At 37.2% G+C, this 20,851-nt stretch overlaps 1 protein-coding gene across 1 annotated transcript in view; it reads right to left on the bottom strand.

Moving 5' to 3' along the window:
* The window catches only part of Adamts19 (ADAM metallopeptidase with thrombospondin type 1 motif 19), a 318,916-nt gene that overhangs the window by 201,692 nt on the left and 96,373 nt on the right, over window positions 1-20,851 (bottom strand). The window contains exon 7 of the mRNA XM_008854345.3: window positions 5,293-5,336. Within this exon, the coding sequence (XP_008852567.1) occupies window positions 5,293-5,336 (44 nt within the window). The remainder of the gene's footprint in view (window positions 1-5,292; window positions 5,337-20,851) is intronic.

Raw genomic sequence — 20,851 nt, 5'->3', positions numbered from 1 at the left:
TTGGTTATTGAAAAAATGCACTGTAAAGTAATACCTGTTAATATTTTTTATTTCATTCTCAAGGAAAATTTTTTTATCAGGTTTCCTATAAGTTCCTGTCAATATCTGGTTACAAGTATATCTGGTTTTATTTTGCCATATTTCTATTCTCTGAAAATGTTTAAGCATTGTTGAAATTATTTTTTTGAGGAATTTTGATAGAAGTCATCTGTAAAATCATCAGAAAGTAATATTTTCTTGGGATGTTTTTAATAACTTTATTCAAATTCTCTAATTGCTATATGATGTATAGACTTTTCTTGGGAAGGGGTTCTAGTTTCTCAGATAGAAATGGACAACTTTAGTTAATCACAAATGTCAGCACAGCCTGTGTCTGTTACTCATTATATGTACTGATTATGCTTTTAAAATCTAATCTCCTCTTGCAGAGAGGACCTGGGGTCAAATCCCAGCACGCACATGGCAGTTAAAAACTATCCATAACTCCATTTCCAGGGGTTCAATGCCCTTTTCTGATCTCCATGGGCATTGCATGACATGGATGCACTTATATACATGTGCATGCCTGATGCCTAAGGAGGTTAGAAAAGGATGTCAGATCCCCTAGAATTGCAGTTACTGACAGTTGTGAGCTGCCATGTGGGTGCTGGGAATCAAACCCAGGTCCTCTGTAAGCTGCGGCCGGCCTGGAACTTGCTATGTAGACCAGGCTGGCCTCAAACAGAGATCCATCCGCCTCTGCCTCCTGAGTGCTGGGCATGTGCTACAATACCTGGCCTACAATCTTACATCTTGTGTGCCTGTTTTTGAATACCATACATAGGCTCCAAACATAGACTCAATATTGAACACTTATCTGTTTTGTTATGGAAATTTCTAAACACACACAAAATAATAAAATAATTAGCCCTCATGTATCTATTATGAAGGGATCTATTATCAACATATAGCTAATCTATTTTATTTATATCCACAGTTTCCAGCCCTCCATTCTAGATTATTTGAAATCAGCTACTAGGGGTTAGTGGTATAGCATAGTGGTGGATTATTTGCATACTATGTATTAAGAACCTGGGTTCAATTCTCAGCACTACACAAAACATAAAGGATTAAGTTTTGTTGGTTCACTGATCTTTTAAAAAGTGGGGATTTGGGAAGATGGCTCAGCAGTTAAGAGCACTGACTGCTGTTGCGGAGGACTTGAGTTCAGTTCCTAGCACCCATGTGGTGGCTTCACAACCACCTGTAACTCCAGTTCCAGGGGAATCAGATGACCACTTCTGGCCTCCTTGGGCACTGCATACATGTGGTATACCATATACCTGCTGGCAAAATACTTATACACATAAATAAAATTTTTAAAATTTTGTTTTATTTTTGGTTTTGAGACAGGGCCTCCTACTGTAGATCACACTGGCTCTGAACTCATGACCATCTTCCTTCTTCAGCCTCTGTAGTGCCAGGATGACCACGTTTGTGCAATGCCTACCAAGGGCAAAAGAGGACATCGAATTCCCTGGACCTAGAGTTTGGGTTGTTAGCTACACTGCAAGTGCTGGGAACCAAACACAGGTCCTTTGCAAGAGCAGCCAGTGCTCCTAACTGCTGAGCCATCTTTCCAGTGCCACCCTCCCAACAAATTTTTTAAAAAGGAAAAAGGAAGGAAGGAAGAAGGAAGGGAAGAAAGGACTTACCTCTGAAGCTCTAAAGCCAGAGGAAGGAGCAGTATCTTGACCTCATTAAAGCCACAGCTGATTTTCAGTTAGTTTCCTGTGCTACTGCTGTCCTCAGTATTAAAATACAAATATTATTCTGAAAAGGTGGCACTTAGGCATTGCTCTAGTACACTGTAATAGGTACTTGTTTTATTGTTGTGTTAAAGTACATGAACGGGGCCACTTAACGGAAGAAGGATTTATTTTGGCTTACAGTTTGAGAAGAAACAGTCCATTGTGGTGGGGAAGGCATGGGGGAGTTTTGTGGTAGCAGATAAGAGTTTGAACCCGGGACACCAAAGAGAGAAAGGGGAGAAGGGGAGCAGGGGAGGGTTGAGGAGGAGATAAAAGGGGAAAGCACTCAGGTGGGAATTAGTGTGGGCAATGACCACAGGCCAGCCCTTACCTACTTCCTCCAGAGAGGCTCCACCTCTTAAAGCTGATGGGGGCCAGGGAATGGAATGTGGTGGTTTGAATGAGGAATGTCTCCCATAGGCTCAAAATGTTGAACACTTGGTCCCCAGTTCATGATACTGTTTGGAGGAGGTCATGGAACCTTTAGGAGGTGCAGCCTTACTAGAAGAAGCAAGTCCCTGGGGGCGGGCTTTGAAAGTTCATAGCCTCACCTTACTTGCAGTTCACTCCACTTTGGGTTTGTGGTTCAAGATGTGAGTTCTCAGTGTCCTGCTCCTGCTGTGCCTGTAGCTTGCTGCCTTGCCTCCCCTCCCTGGATTCTTACACCTCTGGAATTGGTAAGCCAAAGTAAACTGTTCCTTAAGTTGGCTTTGGTCATGATGTTTTATCAGTCACGGAAATGTAAGTGATAGAGCATCAAACATGCAGCCCAGACATGTTCAACCCCACCTGGAGTGCAGGAATTACAGGTGAGTACATCCATGCCCAGCCCTTCATACTCTTGGAAACCATTGTTGCCCAGACCCTTCATGCTGATGGAAATCATTGTTGCTGACTAGAGAGTGTTGTGCCCAGAGAAGGGATCCCCAAGAATTACCATGGAGTCCAGAGGGCATGCAAGAACAAAGAGTCTTTATTCGGGCTTATGCTCAGACTTTCAGACCTCACCAACGCAGTGGATCTGTACTGAGAGCCCTGATTGCAGGGGGAGGGAGCTTTTCATAGATTTCAGACAAAGGGAGATTTACTAGAGACTGATAATTCATAAGATGACTGACAAAATATAAATGCCTATTTAATTTTTGTATAACAGCTCTTATATGAGCTATTTAAAACCAGTCAAACTTCTAGAAGCAATCTTCTTATCAAAATTGAAAAAGCAAGGTAAACTAATGAGTAATCACAATGAACCAAGAAATCCTAACTAATCCTGACTAAGACTGTACCCATGGGGCTGGAGAGATGGCTCAGTGGTCAAGAGCACTAGCTGCTCTTGCAGAGGACTTGGTTTCAGGTTCCCAGTACCCACATGTCAGCTAACAACCATTCCTAACGCCAGTTCCAGAAGATCTGATACCCTCTTCTGACCACCATGGGTACTGCATGACACGGGTGCAGTTACATACACATAGGCAATACACACATATGCATAAGAAAATAAATAAAACATTTTTTAAAAGACTGTACCCATTTCTCTTTCTAATTGACATGTAAAAATTGTACATACTTGTGAGTTGCACTGTGATGACAGAATACATATATAATGTGCAATCATTGTTTTATTTTTAATAAGTCACAGAGAAATTTTTCAGCCCCTTTCCTAATTATAGAGAAGTTACTAATCTTGTTCCATATTCTTCTTTTCTTGTGAATGAATATACAAAGATCAAGAAATATTTCTATGCCTAATTCTACAAATAACAGAACTAAAAGACTTAATCTTGTTTATACAATCATGATAGATTTTGGCTCCCATATAAAGAAAGCTGAGCATTAAGGGTGGGTTCCAGGGTTAGGATGCAGGGATTTGTGTTTCCCAGAAGAAAGAGGTCCTCTACCTCTCCATCCTACAAAGCTGCTACATTCATTCTAGGACTGCTTTCCTTTGTGATTACAGCAATCAGAGTCACATTGTTCCTGCTTTATATATACTGGGGACAGAGATGAACCATCTGTCATCACCAAAGTGTGCCCTTCTTTTACTCAATGAAGCAAACATGAGACAATCTCTATGTCCAGAGCAACTTATGCTAAAATGGCTTAGGTCTGGTGCCCTGGAGCACCCCCCTTGGCAGGCCTAGAAAAGTCAAAGTGACTCTGCTGAGATGATTAATTTCCTCATTTGTTTGAACAAGAGAAGACATTGATCTGCTGCCAAGATAAAGAGCTTGTGTGTGCATGTGTCCTTGTGGAGGGGAGCATGCATGTACAAGTGTGTGTGATTGTGTGTTTCTGTGGGGATCAGTGTGTGTGTCTGCGGATATGTCAGTGTTAGGGTGGTAATGTAGTTGTATAAGTGGAGAAATGTGCCTGTTGAGACAGTTATGACTGATGATCAAAAGTTCATGGTTAGGGTTAAGTGTTAATTTCAAGAAGTTTAGACAGGAAGAGGAAAATACTGAAAGAAACAGGGGAGAACAGTAGGAAGCCCATCTCTGAGTCACTACAGCTCTCCTTAGGTGTCCAGCTCCTATAGTGCTGACAGACCCTTCTGAATAAATACTTCTTAGAGTCCGCCATCATCATTAAAACTGTTTTCCAAATTTTACCTAAGAATATAAAACTAGTGAGAACTCAAGTTGATGAAACTACTTAGAATCACCTTTAAAATACCCAAGGTCTTGCTCTTCATTTACTTTCTATCTATTTTTTGAAAATTAAGTATATATATATCACTCAGCCATCTTTCCAGCCCCATCTATTCATTTTTAATTGTTTATTTTACAATTTACAAAGGAAATCCTAAAATGGGATAAGTTAAAATATTTCTACCCTATAGAAAGGAGCCCTACGTGATACTAAAATAAGATTACAACTCTTGACAGTATCTTACCAGAGATAGATAGATAGACAGACAAACAGATATATGATAGTTGGATAGATAAATAGACAGAGAGACATATAGATAGATAGATGATAGATAGATAGATAGATAGATAGATAGATAGATAGATAGATAGATGTATAGATACTCAGGGTTATTTGAATAGGTAAATTTATATTAAGATAGATGCAATTGTTTTAACAATAAGCATACATGTGACTATTCTCTAAAAATTAGTACTGTGATATATATTCTACTGGCTGCATGTTTAGCTTGGATTTTCGATATCCAATTTAAAACATGGAACATTTGGTACTTTTTATCCAAAGAGTGTTCATTAGTCAGGCAAAAGAGGTGCACTTTTTAAACAGATTCTCTGCATAGAACTTCAAGTATATGACTCAAAAATAACTTATTTTTGAGCTGGGCATGGTGGCATGCTCCTTAAGTTTGAGCACTCAGGAGGCAGAAGCAGGTGGAACTCTGTATGTGCGTATATATCTGAAATTGTGAAAAGTATTCTTTCAAACCCAACACACTCAAATCATTTGTTGTATTTAAACAATTGTGAATAAGGAGGCCAGAAGTCCTCAAACTAAAAACTTCATTTGTACTTACCCACGGTATCACATGGCTCATCTTTGTGTACACAGAAATCTTTCCTAAAAAACAAAGTAGAAAATCAAAGTAAAGATAGATTCTTTCAGATAATCAATACATACAAGATTCATGTTAATAGTTCCATAAGCTATATCATCTATGGGCCTAAATTTAATAAAACTCAGAATAAGATTCAGTAAGATTTAGATATGAAAAAGATTAATTAAAATGTAATACCAAACATATATGATAAAAATCCTAAGATACTATCTTCTTTAATACACAATATTTCAGAAATGAACTCCTGGTTAATTTTGAATACAAAATTTCATTGTGTTATTACAAAAATACAGTATCTGGTGTTGGGATATGAATTATCATAGGAAATAATATTGCAATACTATTTCACAAGACAGAAAGTTTCTGGGTTGGGGGTTTGAATGTAAGAAATATAATTTAAAGCAATGTATAGTTTCCTTTCAAAGGTTGGCAAGAAATTTCAATGATTAAAATCATTGTTAAAAGAGGAAATTATTTTACGTAAGTGGACTCTATGAAGATTTCGTAATTTTACTCAGTATTTTACCGCTGTATCTTAGAGAGCATTCCTTAAGAATTCATCACTCATGAGGTCTCACTGTGCAACAGTATCATGTCAGACTCCAAGAGGGCTTCATATTTGTTCTCACCTACTTAGGAATTCACAAACCATAATTTAACAAAACTTAAGAGTTTTGATATTGGGAGGTACAGTATGTGAATGATAGTTCTTTGTCTATCTGTTCACAGCAATGTGATCTTAGGCAGCTTACTAACCCAATCTTGCACCTCAGGCACCTACCTCAATTAAGAATCAGACAGAATCCCAACAAAAACGTTTATTGTGCAGGTTAAGTGATTTGGCATGTAAAAAATATTTAAAATTTAAGTGTATCATGCAAATTGAATGAGCCTCCCACATAAGATATGAAAACAATGTCAGATATGTAGTAAATTTAATATATTGACTCTTTATGGAAATTTTTGTGCTGTTGCTGCATTTCTTGTACCTAATACAAGTGGTCTCCTGTTGCTTATAATTTAAGATTTATATAATTTTTGTTACTTAAACTGCTGTAGCTGTTGTTTCTTTCTCTTCCATGAGTGTATGTGTGTGTGAATGACAAATTATCTTTTTGAAAAGTAATCCATTATCAACTATGGATCTGAAAGAAGTCCACTGAGAAACAAACAAAAAACTTAAAAAAAAAAATAGTGCACAAGGCTGGAAAGATGGCTGAGTGGTTAAGAGCACTGGCTGCTTTTGTAGCGACCTGGATTTGGGTCCAGAACCCACATAGTGGCTCACAGGCAGATCTAACTTCAATTCCAAGGGATCCAATGCCTTCCTCTGGCTTCTGTGCGCAGCTACATGCACATGGTGGGCTTCAACCAACTCAGGAACATGAATATACAGAGAAATAAATGGTGGCACATGCCTTTAATCCCAGTACTTGGGAGGCAAAGGCAGGCAGATCTCTATGAGTTCGAGGCCAGCCTGGTCTCCATAGTGAATCCAAGCCAGCTAAGGCTACAGGGAGACCCTGTCTCAAAAAGACCAAAAAAAAAAAAGAATATATATACCTTTAAAATTTTTATTGCATAACAAAGGTAAAAAGAGAAAAGGTTTTAAAGATAAAGAATGAAACAAAGAAGGGTTATGTATGTGCACACATGTAATCTTATGTTTCTCCTTTGTAAAATTATTATACATTAATAAAAACAAAGACATACAAAGACTAAACATCAAAAAGTATAGTGTAATACTGCTGACACATCATTATTGTTATCGCTATTAGCAACTACCATTTCCTGTTTACATCTTACTTGGATCAGAAGGAGGCTTTACAATCTAGCAACTGTGTACGATCTTGCATTTTTCATTACATATCTAAATATGTATTTTCTGGAGCAGACTTCTATACATATTCACTGAATAAATCTATTACATGTGATGATATGAAACTCATTAATGAAATAACTATGGATTGGTTTTTGCAGTTATTGGGGAAGAAATGTTAGTTCCATGGTAGTTACACTTGTGATGTCTCCAAGCTAGTGTCTACTAACTTTTGCTTTGTTTAGCTCAAAATTTGAATTACTTGTTTGATTTTTGGATAAAGAGCACACATATACCTTAGATTTTCATCACTGACAATTAGTGTGTGGGATGTAAGAGTTTTTCTTTGTATCAAAATCAATTTTGATTTTCTCTGAGTCTCCTGCACATGGCTAAAAATGCAAACCTAGTTTATTGATGGTATAGATCTATTATTGTTAAATATGAATTTATTACTTTGTGATTGCTGTTTTCCAAGTCCTGCTTTGATCCCCTTTTCTTTTAGTTTTATTTGCCTATATTTGTTTTTCTCTAGTGATCTAAAATCACACTAATTTCTGGGATTATTTAAATCTATTTTTATTTCTGTGTATATGTATGTGTCTGTGTGTATGGCATATGTGTGCAGGTGCCCGAAGAGACCAGAAGCTGGTCAGGTCCCCTGGGGCCAGAGTTACAGGCATTTGTGAACCAAATAGGTACTGGAAATTGAACTTAGGTCTTCTGCAAAATCATTAAGTACTCTTAACTGCTGAGCCATCTCTCCAATTTAAGTTTAATGTGTGGTCACATTGGCATTTTCAAAAGAGTCTATTAGTTTCTTCTTGCTATTATAATAATTAAAAACTTAAGGGCTTAAGACAACATAAGTTTACTATGTCCTAACAGCCTAGAGGTAGGTCAAAAGTTTGAAATTAGATTCTCTCTAGGCTAAAATCATCATGCTACAGTATAATGGTCCCTCTAGAAATCCCCCTCTCTGTCCTTTATACCCTAAATACCCATATCAAATGCACACAGGTCGTTCTGTATACTCTCCCATCTCAACATCCTTAACACAACTATATCTACAAAATCCCTTTTACCATGTAAGACAGGATATTCCCAGTGTCTGAGAACAGGGCCTGGGCATCATTATGCCCATTTAAATGACTTAAATAAAAAAAAATTCTTTAGTTCCCTTCTGGAAAAGAAAGGAAGAAGGGCAAAAATGCCCTTAATCCAGTATTCTCGTTATCCTTTTCTGTTTGCTTGTTTACTTGTTTGTATTTGTTGTTGTTGTTTGTTTTGAGGTAGAATTTTGCTATGTAGCTCTGGATCACCTAGCACTTGCTATGTCATCCGTGTTGGCTTTTATTTTGTGACAATTCTTTTTCCGTCACCCACGTGCTGACGTCATCGAGGTGCACAACTATGCCCAGCTCTTCTGTGTTTTTTAAACCTAATACTGCAGTTTCATCTTGGTGTTGATTTTATCTATCTACCTCCCTCCCTCCATATTTATTTTTGTGTGTGGATATATGTGTACAAGTGGGTATGTCTGTGTGTGTATATATTGGTTCATATGTATCTGTATGTGGGTGCACAGGCACATGTGTGAGCATGCGTGTGGAGGTCAGCAACCAATCTCAGGTATTTTTTTCCTTAGGTGCTTTGTTACTTATTTATGTATTCATTCATTCATTCGTTCATTCACTCATTTGTTTATTGTTGGAGACCACTTCCCTGTCTGAACTCTGCTGAAATCATGACTGGCATATATGCCAAGCTACCACCCAAGTGTCTATGAAGGCCAAGTCAGATAGGCATGTATGCAGGCCCAAGTTCTGAAGTAGAGTGTCCCTTATGTTTAGATTACATAAAAACAAATTATGCCTTATTTATGCTGTTGTGTGAACATCTGCTGTATACCTTATAAACAGGCCACATTTTGTTGCTAACAGTTTCCTGAGCTCCTGTAGAGAAATGTCCTTTGATCTGACTGACTGTTCTTCCTGAGTACCTGCTTAGAGCATGTCATTCCTGCAAATAAAGCTTTAGGAGTTGGAAATTCTTACTCTTTGTTCCTAGAAACAAGGAGCCTACAGGTTCAGCTACTTTCTTATTTTAAAATGTCTTGTGTATTGCTATGCATACTTTCTTTGGTGTCAACCACCACCCAGCCATGCAGGATGTAGCAATTTATTATTATTATTATTTTTTTTTAATTTTGAGACAGAAACTTTAATTGGCCTGGCTTGGAATCACCAAGTAGGCTAGGCTGGCTGGCCAGTAATCCCCAGGGATCCTCCTGTGTCTGTCTCCACAATAAAGGACTATAAATGTGCACCATTACACTCAATTTTTTTTGACACAAAGATAATGTTTATTCTTAGAATTTCCGTTGCTTTTAAATTCCCTTTTTTTTGTTGATTTCTTTGTGTATTTCATACAGAACAGATCAAACAATCTTGATCATCTTTATACCCCCATCCCCGCTGGCACCCTCCCATACCCCCCGACTGGAGCCCATATACTTGTCATCCTTGTTAAGGGCCACTGGTATGTCAGTGTCTCCAACCGTTCCCCAGTGAAGTCTGTCCACTAAATCTAGTCAGCCTGTCTAGAGTCCCTCGTTTTAGGAAGATCAGCTCTTCTTCATCTAGCAGCAATCAGTTACCAACATTCCTTCAGATAAGATTGAAGTCTGCTGTTCATTTTCCCAATTCTATGCTGGGTTATTGCCTGCCCGAGTTTGCATGGGACTTGTGTATGCTGACACTACTGCCATAGAATCGTATGAGTAGGTTCCCAGGAACTTATAGGACTGTTTACATATGGTCATGACCATCCTCCCTGGCTGTTACAATCTCTCTGCCCCCTCTTCCACGAAAGTCCTTGAGCCTTGGGTGGGTGAAGTTTAATAAAGGAGTCCTGTCCAAGGACCAGCATTCAGCAGACTCTTGGTCTCTACACTTTGGCTATTTGTGACCTTTTGTGCTCCTGGCCCTCTGCTGCATGAGGGAGCTTCACTATTGAGAACTGAGACTAACAGGGAAGACAATTTTTTGCTATCATATAACCAGGGATTCCTTGTTGACAACCTGTATTTGTTGGCAAATATTTTAACACACACACACACACACACACACACACACTTCTATGAAAGGTCTATATACCCAAGAGCTGCAGTCATCTATAAATTTCAGTTGCACTTCCTACTTTGCATAACCTTGAAATCTTTCCTCCTCAAGGAGCTAAGAAATTTATGAAACAAGATGTGAGAAGTACTTCAAAGGAAGTAGTTCCAATACAAAGGAGCAAAGTTCCTTAGGGGTAGATCCAGCATTTCCTCTTGAGGTGACTGTACTTGGTGCCAGGTCTCTTTGATATGGCTATTCTGTGCACATAAAGCGCTTCATATATTTTAAATTCAATTTATAAATGTTCTAGACTGAGAACATTTTCTGATTATCTAGTCAAATAATCACAAAATTAAACCAAATGAACTTAATTTATGACTTACCAGATAAAAATTAATTACGAAGACATGGTATATCTAATTGTTTTTAATGATAAATAGTAATGTGCACAGAAAAGAGGCACATGTGCATTCCTTTATTATTATATCATGCAAAAACTTTAATCAAATCCTTTAAAGGTCTACATGAATGTCTCAATAATATGCTTTCATTGCCTTAATTAAAATGTAATGTTCTCTTCCTTTTTATCATTGGTCAAAGCTGATTCTCCTGCTTCTACCTCCAGAGAGCTGGGATTAGAGGTATGTATCACCACAAATAGCTATTTAACCATTAATACTTTTTCAAAGGTGTCTATAAAATTGGGCATTATGCTAATTACAAGTAATTGCAAAAATTTGTGACTAATACAAAATTATTTCTCTTTCAATGTTTAATGCAAGCCCTGTTGGTTAGGCATGGCCATGAATGAGCCAGGAAATGAAACATTTTAATATAAGCAATTAATCATTAAACAGTTCATCTTTCTCCTGGCAAATTCTTGACAGACAATTCTATAAACAGACAGAATCAACTTTTAATTGTAGCTTTAACAGAAAAAGGACTGAGCTGGCATACAGAAGCTCAAACTTAAAGTATCTTTCTAATATAAGGCACAAGAGGATTTAATATTAAATGAATTCACTCAGTTAATAACCCAAATTTAGGAATGTATTAATTATTCCATAGTTGTAAGTAACTAATTCAGGAATGGGGCTTACCATATGAATTGCTATATAAAGAGTCAGGATCTTTTATTTCTGTAGGTCTCAGATGAGATTTCCTTTTCCAATAGCTATCTCTATCTAAAATCTAACATCTCATTAGAATTCCGGTAAGGCAGACTTGGGACTGGAGAGGCGATTCAGTAGTTAAGAGCACTGACTGCTCTTGCAGAGGACCCAGGTTTAATTTCCACCACCTACATGGCTAACGACCATCCATAACTCCAGTTCCTGGGGAGCCAATGCCTTCTTTTGACCTCCCCAGGAATTGCACTACATGGGTGCACTTACACACATGAAGCCAATACATTCAAACACATGAAAATAACATAAAATAAATTTAAAAACCGAAAAGCAAATAAGGCAGACTCAACCCTCTTGCACATTATCCCTTCCCTAGTTTTGGTGTGATTTAGCATCACATCTTCACCACCTCTGTTACACTTTATAACACAAACCCATTGCCAGGACATTCTTCTCTGATTATCATGAGAGTGGGCTATCCTCAGAATGCAACAGACATAAAGTAGAGGAACTACATGCCCTACACAAATCTCCATGTATTTCTGTATTACAGGCATAATGCAGTATGTTTAAGCTTATCTATAGAAGCTTCAAACTTTTTTCTCAAATGTGTTATCATTTTTTACTACATTAAATCTATAAGCTAGATGTTAATCCATCTTGAATAACTGAAGATTGTTAGGATTGCATGTCTTACAAGTCTATTATTTTAACTGATCGATGTCAGAGTAAAATTATTATTTGTCTTTGTTTTGTGGGTTTTTAAATGTTTACTATTTTATTTTTATTTTATTGTGTTTGAGTGTTTTGCCTGCATGTATGTGAGTGCATTTGTAGATGCAATGTCTGTTGAAGGCCAAAAGAGGGTGTTAGTTCTCCTGAAACTTGAGTTACAGACAGCTGTTAGCCATCACGTGGGTGCTGGGAACTGAACCCCAGTCCTCTGCAAGAATAGTCAGTGCTTTTAACTATGGAGCCATGTCCCCAACCCCTTGTTTTTGTTTTTTGAGATGGGATCTCCCTGCAGACCCACCTAACCTGGAACTCATTATGCAGACCAGGCTGTTTTTAATTTCACAGAGAGCCCCCTGCCTTTGCCTCCTGAATGGTGGGATTAAAGGCCTGTGTCATCAACTGGAGGAAATAACAAAGAAAACAAAGCAATCACTGATGAGCTAAGTAATCAGATCACATGTCAGCCCTGTGCTTTTTCACACATGAACTTTTACTTGCTAAGAAAAAGATCTCTCAGACAACACATTCCAAAATCAGAAGAAACCTCTAGATAAGTTAAAGAAAATGTACTGAAATTCTGTCACATTAACGTGATTACAGAAGTTACACTTCTCCAAAGGAACAGTTACACTCCCTAGAATAGACAAAACAAAAAATAAAAAACTTGTGCATCTAGGCCAAACAAGATTGTTTTCATCCAAAACACTTATTTCTAGGACGATAATTAAGGGTTTAATATAAAGGTGAGTGTTTTCTTGACAGCCCTAAGTTAAATACTAATCCTGTCCCCCAGCATCTTTCTCCTGGAAAACAGTTCATTACTCTGGGTCAGAGAATTCTAAGGATAAGCTTCTAAACCAAACTGGCTCCTAGACTGAATCCTGCTTTTGCAGAGAACAGGGAGTAGAGGCCAGCATAAGTGGGTGTGAATGTCCCTGATTATGTAACACAGAGGGTGAAATTCCTAGCACCCCCCACCCCCCAGTCTCTCTTCTCCTGCCTGGTTCTTCAGTGTTCCCTGGTTCTGTGGCATCTCCCTACCTATCAAAAAATACCTAAGCTCTGCTCTGTCTGGTGATCAACTAAGGAAATTCAATCTCCATATTTCAAATTCCAACTAATAAGGTGTGATGTATATCCCAGGAAGCACACTGTATCTAGCATCTGAATAGGACAGTCAATGAAAGGCTTTGGAAAAGGTTTGCTGGCACATACATAATAAATAAATGGCAGCACACAAATCAAGCTTTTTTCAGAGATGCTGGGCTAGTTGCACAGGTTGAGTATTACATAAGATGCGGGTGTGTTTACCTAGGCAGCAACCTAAAATTTCCCTGTACTTCTGCAGAGAGCATGACCTACATATTCCAAAGTAATGAGAAGCTTTCCATGTTCCTTATGAGGCAAGCCCTGGATCTAAGAAAAGCCAAAGAAATCAAGTGGGGTTCACTGAAGTCACAACAAAGGCAACATGCATTTACCTCCATAATGCACGCATCCGAGGATTAGTGAGAAAGAAATCGATGACATTATATTAAATAATGGATTGCTATTTTTCAATTGTCTTTGCTAACGAAGAAACACCCCAAATAGATGATACTGAATAATGTGATAATGAAGTGAATCAAAGAATCACATAAAATCAAACCTTAACCTTAGAGCCAAGATTCAGAGTGTAAAGTATCTTCAGATGTAGGAGGAAAGAGGTTTTATGTGCTTTTTTTCCTAAATATATAATACATCATACTATGATGTATGAGGCAGCACCATGACTATTTGATTTACATGATGTGAACCAAGGGACTTCATCTGTAACCAAACAACATCACATAACTATGAGAAATACACTGCTTATTGTCAGGGCACCAAGATCCTTCACAGCCAGTTTCCGTTCACCTAACAAAACAAACAAATGAATAAAGCATGTTGAGTTTCTTAAAGAACCTGCAAGTTTCTCTTATCCAGATGACTGGAAGCATCTTTCATTAAGACTGAAGAATCAGTCATCAGCTGTATTTAACCTCAGATGACACTATGATTCTTAATCTTCTGTTGTCAGGATGTTCTTCTAGATGAACAAAATAATGCATTACTAATTTCAAAATATTCAAAGATTTTTGTGTGTGTAAATTCGAGAGAGGTTTTCAGCTTGGACTCGCATTCAGTGTGGTTTCAAATTCTCATTTTTGGCTCATGTTAACTCAAAGAGTTCATGAAGTTGGCCTTGCAGAATTTCATTACATGGGTTGATGGAAATGATAGTTAGCCTTTGGCAACTGAGAAGACCAATAAATTCTGTTTAAGTTCTGACTTACATTGAAAAAATAAGACTTTAATTTCCAAGAATGAAGATGCATCAGAGAACAAGTCTCATTGTGGAGTTTTACAGTGCCTTGGGATATACCTATAAATGATTCATTCAAAAATTATTCTGTGATTTGTATTAAATCAAGACACACTCACCATCTCTATGCTTTATTAAATTTTCTGTCTTATTTGCCAATAACACTTACTTGAAATTAATTTTTCAGAAGGATTGTGGATAAACCGAAAGCATTTAAATAAACACAAAAGATAAATATTATTAAAATATAATTTTAAATTTAAAATATTTTCAAGAGCCAGAGACTTAGGCTTTCACTATAATTTCAGAAGGAAATGTGAAAATTATGGTAAGAAATCACAGTGTTGATAGCTGGAAGAAGATGCTTTGTGTTTTTGTTACCATGAGGCCGTAGCACTAGGTCAGCCTTAAACTATTTACTTTATTGTATCACACGGGACAATTTGACAAACATATGACCTCAGATAGGTTCAGATTTATAAGAATATTATGCATTTATCTGAGATCAAGATTAATCCCTGAGTGAAAATTTCATCCTTGCAATGTGTCCACATAGCACGCAGCATTTAATAACTGTCTAAGATGAACATTCCTAGCAACAGCTTGACCGTAAGTTTAGCCTGATAAATATGGATAAGAACACGGAATCTATGAAGACTGATTTTTCTCATTTCTTTATGTTTCACACCTTCCTTCAAGACCAATGGTCTGATCAATATTTTTACACCATGTAATAATGGAAACTTTTCTCCAAATTACGTAAAACACTCATTATATATTTTTGACCAAATGGCACAAAGTTATTTAGGAATAAAAATTCTCTTCAGAAGGCTGATTTTCACTGGTGGAGAAATGATCCAACACACACACCTTGTCTCACAGTTGAATAAGGTGAGCAGTCGGTTAGTTCTGAGGAATATTTTCTATATGCATACCATTACACAGAGTGAGTACTTTAAACTACTATTCTAAAGAAGTCTTAGCTATTACTACCATAGCTAAAGGTATTTGTAGGACATTTTTTCTCTAAGAGTACCAAACTAGAACATACTATAAAGAGGAAATTAAATAAATTGGAACAGTAGGGCAAAATATAGTACTTCTCTTCCTTCTGCTGAATAAGGAAGAAAATGTGTGAGTCTGTTTCCTGTTGCTGCGTGCATAAATTACCACAGAGTTAGTAGCTTAAAACAAACATATTTGGTACACATCTATATGGAAACTAAACACAGTCGTTATTGGGCTAAAATCCCAATGTCATTAGGACTGAAGTCCTTCTAGAGGCTGAAGGCATAATCTATGTCCTTTCCCAAGCTCCTGGCCCTGCCTGCATTCCTTGGTTTTGGCCCTTTCTCCATTTTCAAAGTCAGCAGCATGTGAGCATCTTCCAGTTCCTCCGAGCCTGAACCTCTGCATCCTTCACCCATATTTTAGGACTCTCGCATATATACTGGATCTGCTCACATAATCTTGAGTAATCTCGGTATTCTGAATTTAATCATAACTGCATAGTTCCTTTTGCTATGTAAGGTGGCAAGTTTGTGGGCTTTGAGAATTAGGGCTATGGATTTTCCAGGGGACTGAACTATGTCTTATACAATAAAAGGCATGGTTGAAGATATAGTTGAACTGAAAGAAACCAATATAGAAATGTGTGTAGCATGAAAAAATATTCTATACATAAATACACAAAACCTTCATATTTGTTTCCTTCAGGTAAGAAAATGTGCTAAAAATATAAAACTGTTCAACTTAAATGTGAGGATATGTTTATATTGTTAGAAAACAACATTTATAAGTTTTTATAAATATTTTTAAATTTTGACCATGGGAGTATGCCTTCCTAGGTGAAAATGAAATATACTGGATCTTTCCTAGAGTACATCTAAGGACAAGCAAATGTTTGGAATAGAATTTTAAAGGAAAATATGGACTATAAATGGTAGTAAAATGTGAACTCCCCCTCTGTGAATAACATTCTATTTCCTGAGCACACAGTTGAGCTCACACACAGCTTGAGTTTTATAGTTTGTTTTGTAAAGTATGAAATGTAGTATGCTGTCCTATTTCTTTTCTCTAAGAGTCCATGTGGCAAGATGAGCGAAGGAAGGTCAGAAGAGGGAGGAAATTATAGGACTTAATTAAGAATGCTGGCTTCACAGCTTCTTAACATAAAAAGGAGCTTAAGATGCGAAGGTTGATCTTATACTTTCATCTTTAGAATTTGGAAAAGAAAAACAGTGTTAGGAATAAAGAATAAACTTCCTATCATCACATTGGAGAGCAGAAACAAATCTTCCCTGTAGACTATGGCAGTGATATTTTGAATTCAAGGAATTAATAGTATAAATACACAGGTATTACAGCAAGAAAATATTTAAAAAGTTAACTGTACTTCCTCCTTGGTAGTGAAACTTTATTTTTACATCTAACCTCATGCATAATAAATGATTTATTTTATGAAGAGAAATCATAACTTACTAATCAAATTACAATTATTGCTCTTTAAGCTTTAGAAGCCATATTTCCAAAAATTGTTTAAAGAAAAGGAAGAAAAAGTTCATCAGTGTGAAAGTAAATATATAAAATTAATCCATGACTCATACATTCTGATATTCTAAATTCTCTACATCAATATGGTGGTCAGTTTAGTGTTGAAACTCTAATTAGAGTTATTTAGATGGCATAGAGCACTAAAAATTCCATATTGGACATATAATACTACAAATATACACTGAAAAACTTATGAAAAAATTATCGCAATATATTACATACAGTATTCAAATGAATAACACAAAAATAAGAACACTGAAAAATATTATTTGTATTAAAAGCATTCATTATTTCATTAAGGAAGAAATTAGTTTTCAAAATCTTTAATAGTGTCTGGCAAAGTTTAAGATTTTTTAACATGATTAAGTAAAAAGACTAGAAGTCATAAACAGGATAAATTTTAATTATTATTTGTTTATTTATTTACTATTTCTTTAGGTGTGTGTGTATGTGTGTGGTGTGCCTGTGTGTGCACATGTGTGTGCTGCTGTGTATACACACAAGGTAGAGCAAGACCCTTCTCTGCCCCTCCTTGCTTAATGTCTGCAATATTATCATGCTGATTTATTGCCACAGCTCTGCAATAAAGCATTATAATCCCTCCAGCACTGTGCTTTTTGTTGAGGATTACTTTGGCCATTCAGGGTCTTTTGTGCTTTCATAAGAATTTTAAGATTTTTTTTCTGTTTCTGTAAAAACTGCCGTGTCGATTTCTATTGGGATTGCATTGAATCTATAAATTGTTTTTCATAGGATGATTATGTCACAATATTAATTCTACCATCCATGAACACAGGAGGTCTTGGAAAGATGAACATATTCAAGTTATTTGTTAACAGTGTCACTAAAAAAATGATATAAATTTTAAAAATATTAATATTTAGTAAATATTCATGAAAACAGATTGAAGTTTTAAATTTCAATTACTGGTTAAAAAGTTGAAATGTCCTTAGACCTTTATTTTGCTTATAACCTTTCAGAATAGAGTAAGATCTTCACACTGGTCAATGAGCAGAAAGAGACTGTAGCATGCTTACCACTGAATGGGACATCTGTACCAAACCTCTACCACCCATGTCTCAGGGGTCACTGCAGAAGAGGGGGAGGGAAGATTGTAAGAGCCTGAGGTGACGGATGACTACAAGGAATCAGTGTTTTTCAGGCAGCAGGGCAGTCAGTCAAATGAACTCACAGCAATTGTAATAGCATGCACAAGACCTGTGCAAACTCAAGCCAGACAAAATCCCAAAGGGAGGTTAAGAGAGGGACAAGAAGCCCAGACTCTAGCTGAGGTCCTGTTAGCAACTGATTGATGCTGGCAGGAGAATTAGTTTTCTTTAACGGTGTAATACTGGGTAGGCTGACCATGTTCCATGGGGTGGACACACATAGAAGAGCATTTGGTGACACAGATTACACTAGGCCTAAAAACAAGAGACAAGAAATTGGGCGGGGGGTAGTAAAGTGTGTGTGGAGATAAGGAGGGGTTCTAAATTGGATCATAATTCAAAATTCTCAAAAAAAGCAACAAAAACAAAAAATTAAAATTAAAATCAATAAAAATAAAAATTAAACCAAACAAGACAAGTGTGGTGGCTCATGTCTTTAATCCCAGCACTTGGGAGGAAGAGGCAGGCAAATCTCTGAGTTCAAGGCCAGCCTGCTCTATATAGTGAGTTCCAGGTCAGCTGGGGCTACAAGGAGACTCTTTCTCAAAAAGACCAAACAAATAAAGAACAACAGCAATGAAACCAGAAAAATTAAGCTAGTGCTAACTGCAGAGCCTCATCTCTACTGGCTAGCTTTCACAGCACTGGAAGGTGCTATGCATGCTACCTGAAGAGAAAATTAATCATAAGCCCTGCTGTGAATCTTGCAAACTACAACTCTTGCAACAAGATATGGCCACTTGTGTAATAGTGGCACAAATATTATGGGGGTAACCCAACAAATTTATAATTGGATTTAATGTCTACTTCATAAGATGGAGCCCGTACCTGGCATGGATATCAGGCCTACTAAACTGTCATAGTATTAAACTGACTCCTAATGAGTTACTGTTATACTCATAGATTAATTCATCTCTCAACTCTCACCAGAGAAGCTTCCTCATGTAGCAGATAGTAAGCAACACAGAAACCCACAACTCGTCAGTGTTCAGAGATTAAGAGACTATGGAGTGCTTATTCCTGAATAGGACATCTATATCAAACTTCTGCCTTCCAAGTCTCAGGGATCATAGCAGAACACAGGGTGGAAAGAGTGTAAGAGCAAGAGGAGGAGGATGACCACAAGGAAACAAGAGTTTTCCAGACAGCTGTCAGTTACTCATATGAACCACAGCAATGGTGACAGCATGCACAAGTCCCATGCAAGCTTAAGTGAGATAAAATCCCAGCAGAGAGTGGGCAAGTGGTTCAGAAATCCCAACCTTACCTAAGGAACTACTGGAAACTGATGGCTGTTGGGAAGGGGAATCGGTCTCTTTCAAAGCTACGACTCCTAGTAGGTTAACCAGGCTCCAGTGGATGAACCCACACTGAAGGACATTTGGGAATACAAATTGGACTCTATAGGCCTTAATATTTACATTTAAAATAGAGTATGTTAAATTGATCAGGGTTCAGTCAGGGGAGGTGTGGCTAGGGGAGGGACTCTAAAGACCCTCAAAATACCTTGTTTGAAAATTGCAAAAATTCAGTAAGAAATTTTAAAGTTAATAAATATATAAAAAAGAAATATCTATTTTCATTAAAATATTAGGGAAAATTTTATATAATTTCTTGAAAATTATGTTAACTTTTGTCAGAATAAAATTAAGTATAGTAGTTAAATAAAATAAGATGCAATTAGCTGTGTATAAAACATAGCCAGAAAAGATGACTTGGCTGTGCCACACAGAAAAATGTTTTGAAAGTCCTGTGGGAACAAATGCTTGCAATGCATAGTCACTTTTGTTTTCTTTCTGGCTCCACCTCCAGATTACTGCATTTAGAAAGTACTGGGTTTAGAAACTTGTGTCACTATGCTTGGTTTATGGTCTGCTGGTGACTGTACTTCAATCCTCATTCATTCTGGCAAACACCCTTCCAGCTGAGTTACAGCCACTGCTCACATGAACTCACCTTTTATGGCTCTTTTCTCTCATTATAAATATATTATTTAGAAACTGTTTACTGAGAAACTGATATGGACTATTCCTCCAAATAAAGGAAAATCAGATTGCCGGACATGGTGGTGCATGCCTTTAATGCCAGCACTCGGGAGGCAGAGGCAGGCAGATCTCTATGAGATCGAGGCCAGCCTGGTCTTCATAGTGAGTTCCAAGCCAGCTGGGGCTACAGGGACAACTTGTCTCAAAAATCACCCAAAAATCATATCATTATATTTTTGTATATCACAAGGATACCTGTAGGTCACCAATTCCTGGAATTGGCTGTGAATTCCAGTAGTCAGATTCATGTATGCAGCCTGGGCTGAATTGCAGCTTCTGGGATCAAGAAAGCCTCCCACCTCAGCATCAAAGTAGTTGGGACTCCTGTCACATACCACCGTGCCTGAAAATGTGTTGTTCTTCAAATTCATAAGCAAGCGAAGATTAAAGAAAATCATTGGAGAAATATGGAGACAATCTGAATGTTCCGGCATAACTCATAGAACAGAGACCAATTTGCTTATGATGGCCTTTGCATAACATATTCTCTATTCTTTATTTAATACAAATTACAATAAAATAATAGTGCCCATTTTAAGTGTGTCCTCACTATGGTTCAAACATACCATTAGGTTTTCAAGATGTCTCATTTGCACTAATGTG

Source organism: Nannospalax galili, unplaced genomic scaffold, assembly GCF_000622305.1.
Source record: "Nannospalax galili isolate Female #2095 unplaced genomic scaffold, S.galili_v1.0 scaffold427, whole genome shotgun sequence".
Lineage (NCBI taxonomy): Eukaryota > Metazoa > Chordata > Mammalia > Rodentia > Spalacidae > Nannospalax > Nannospalax galili.
This window is presented reverse-complemented; position numbering and strand designations above follow the sequence as displayed.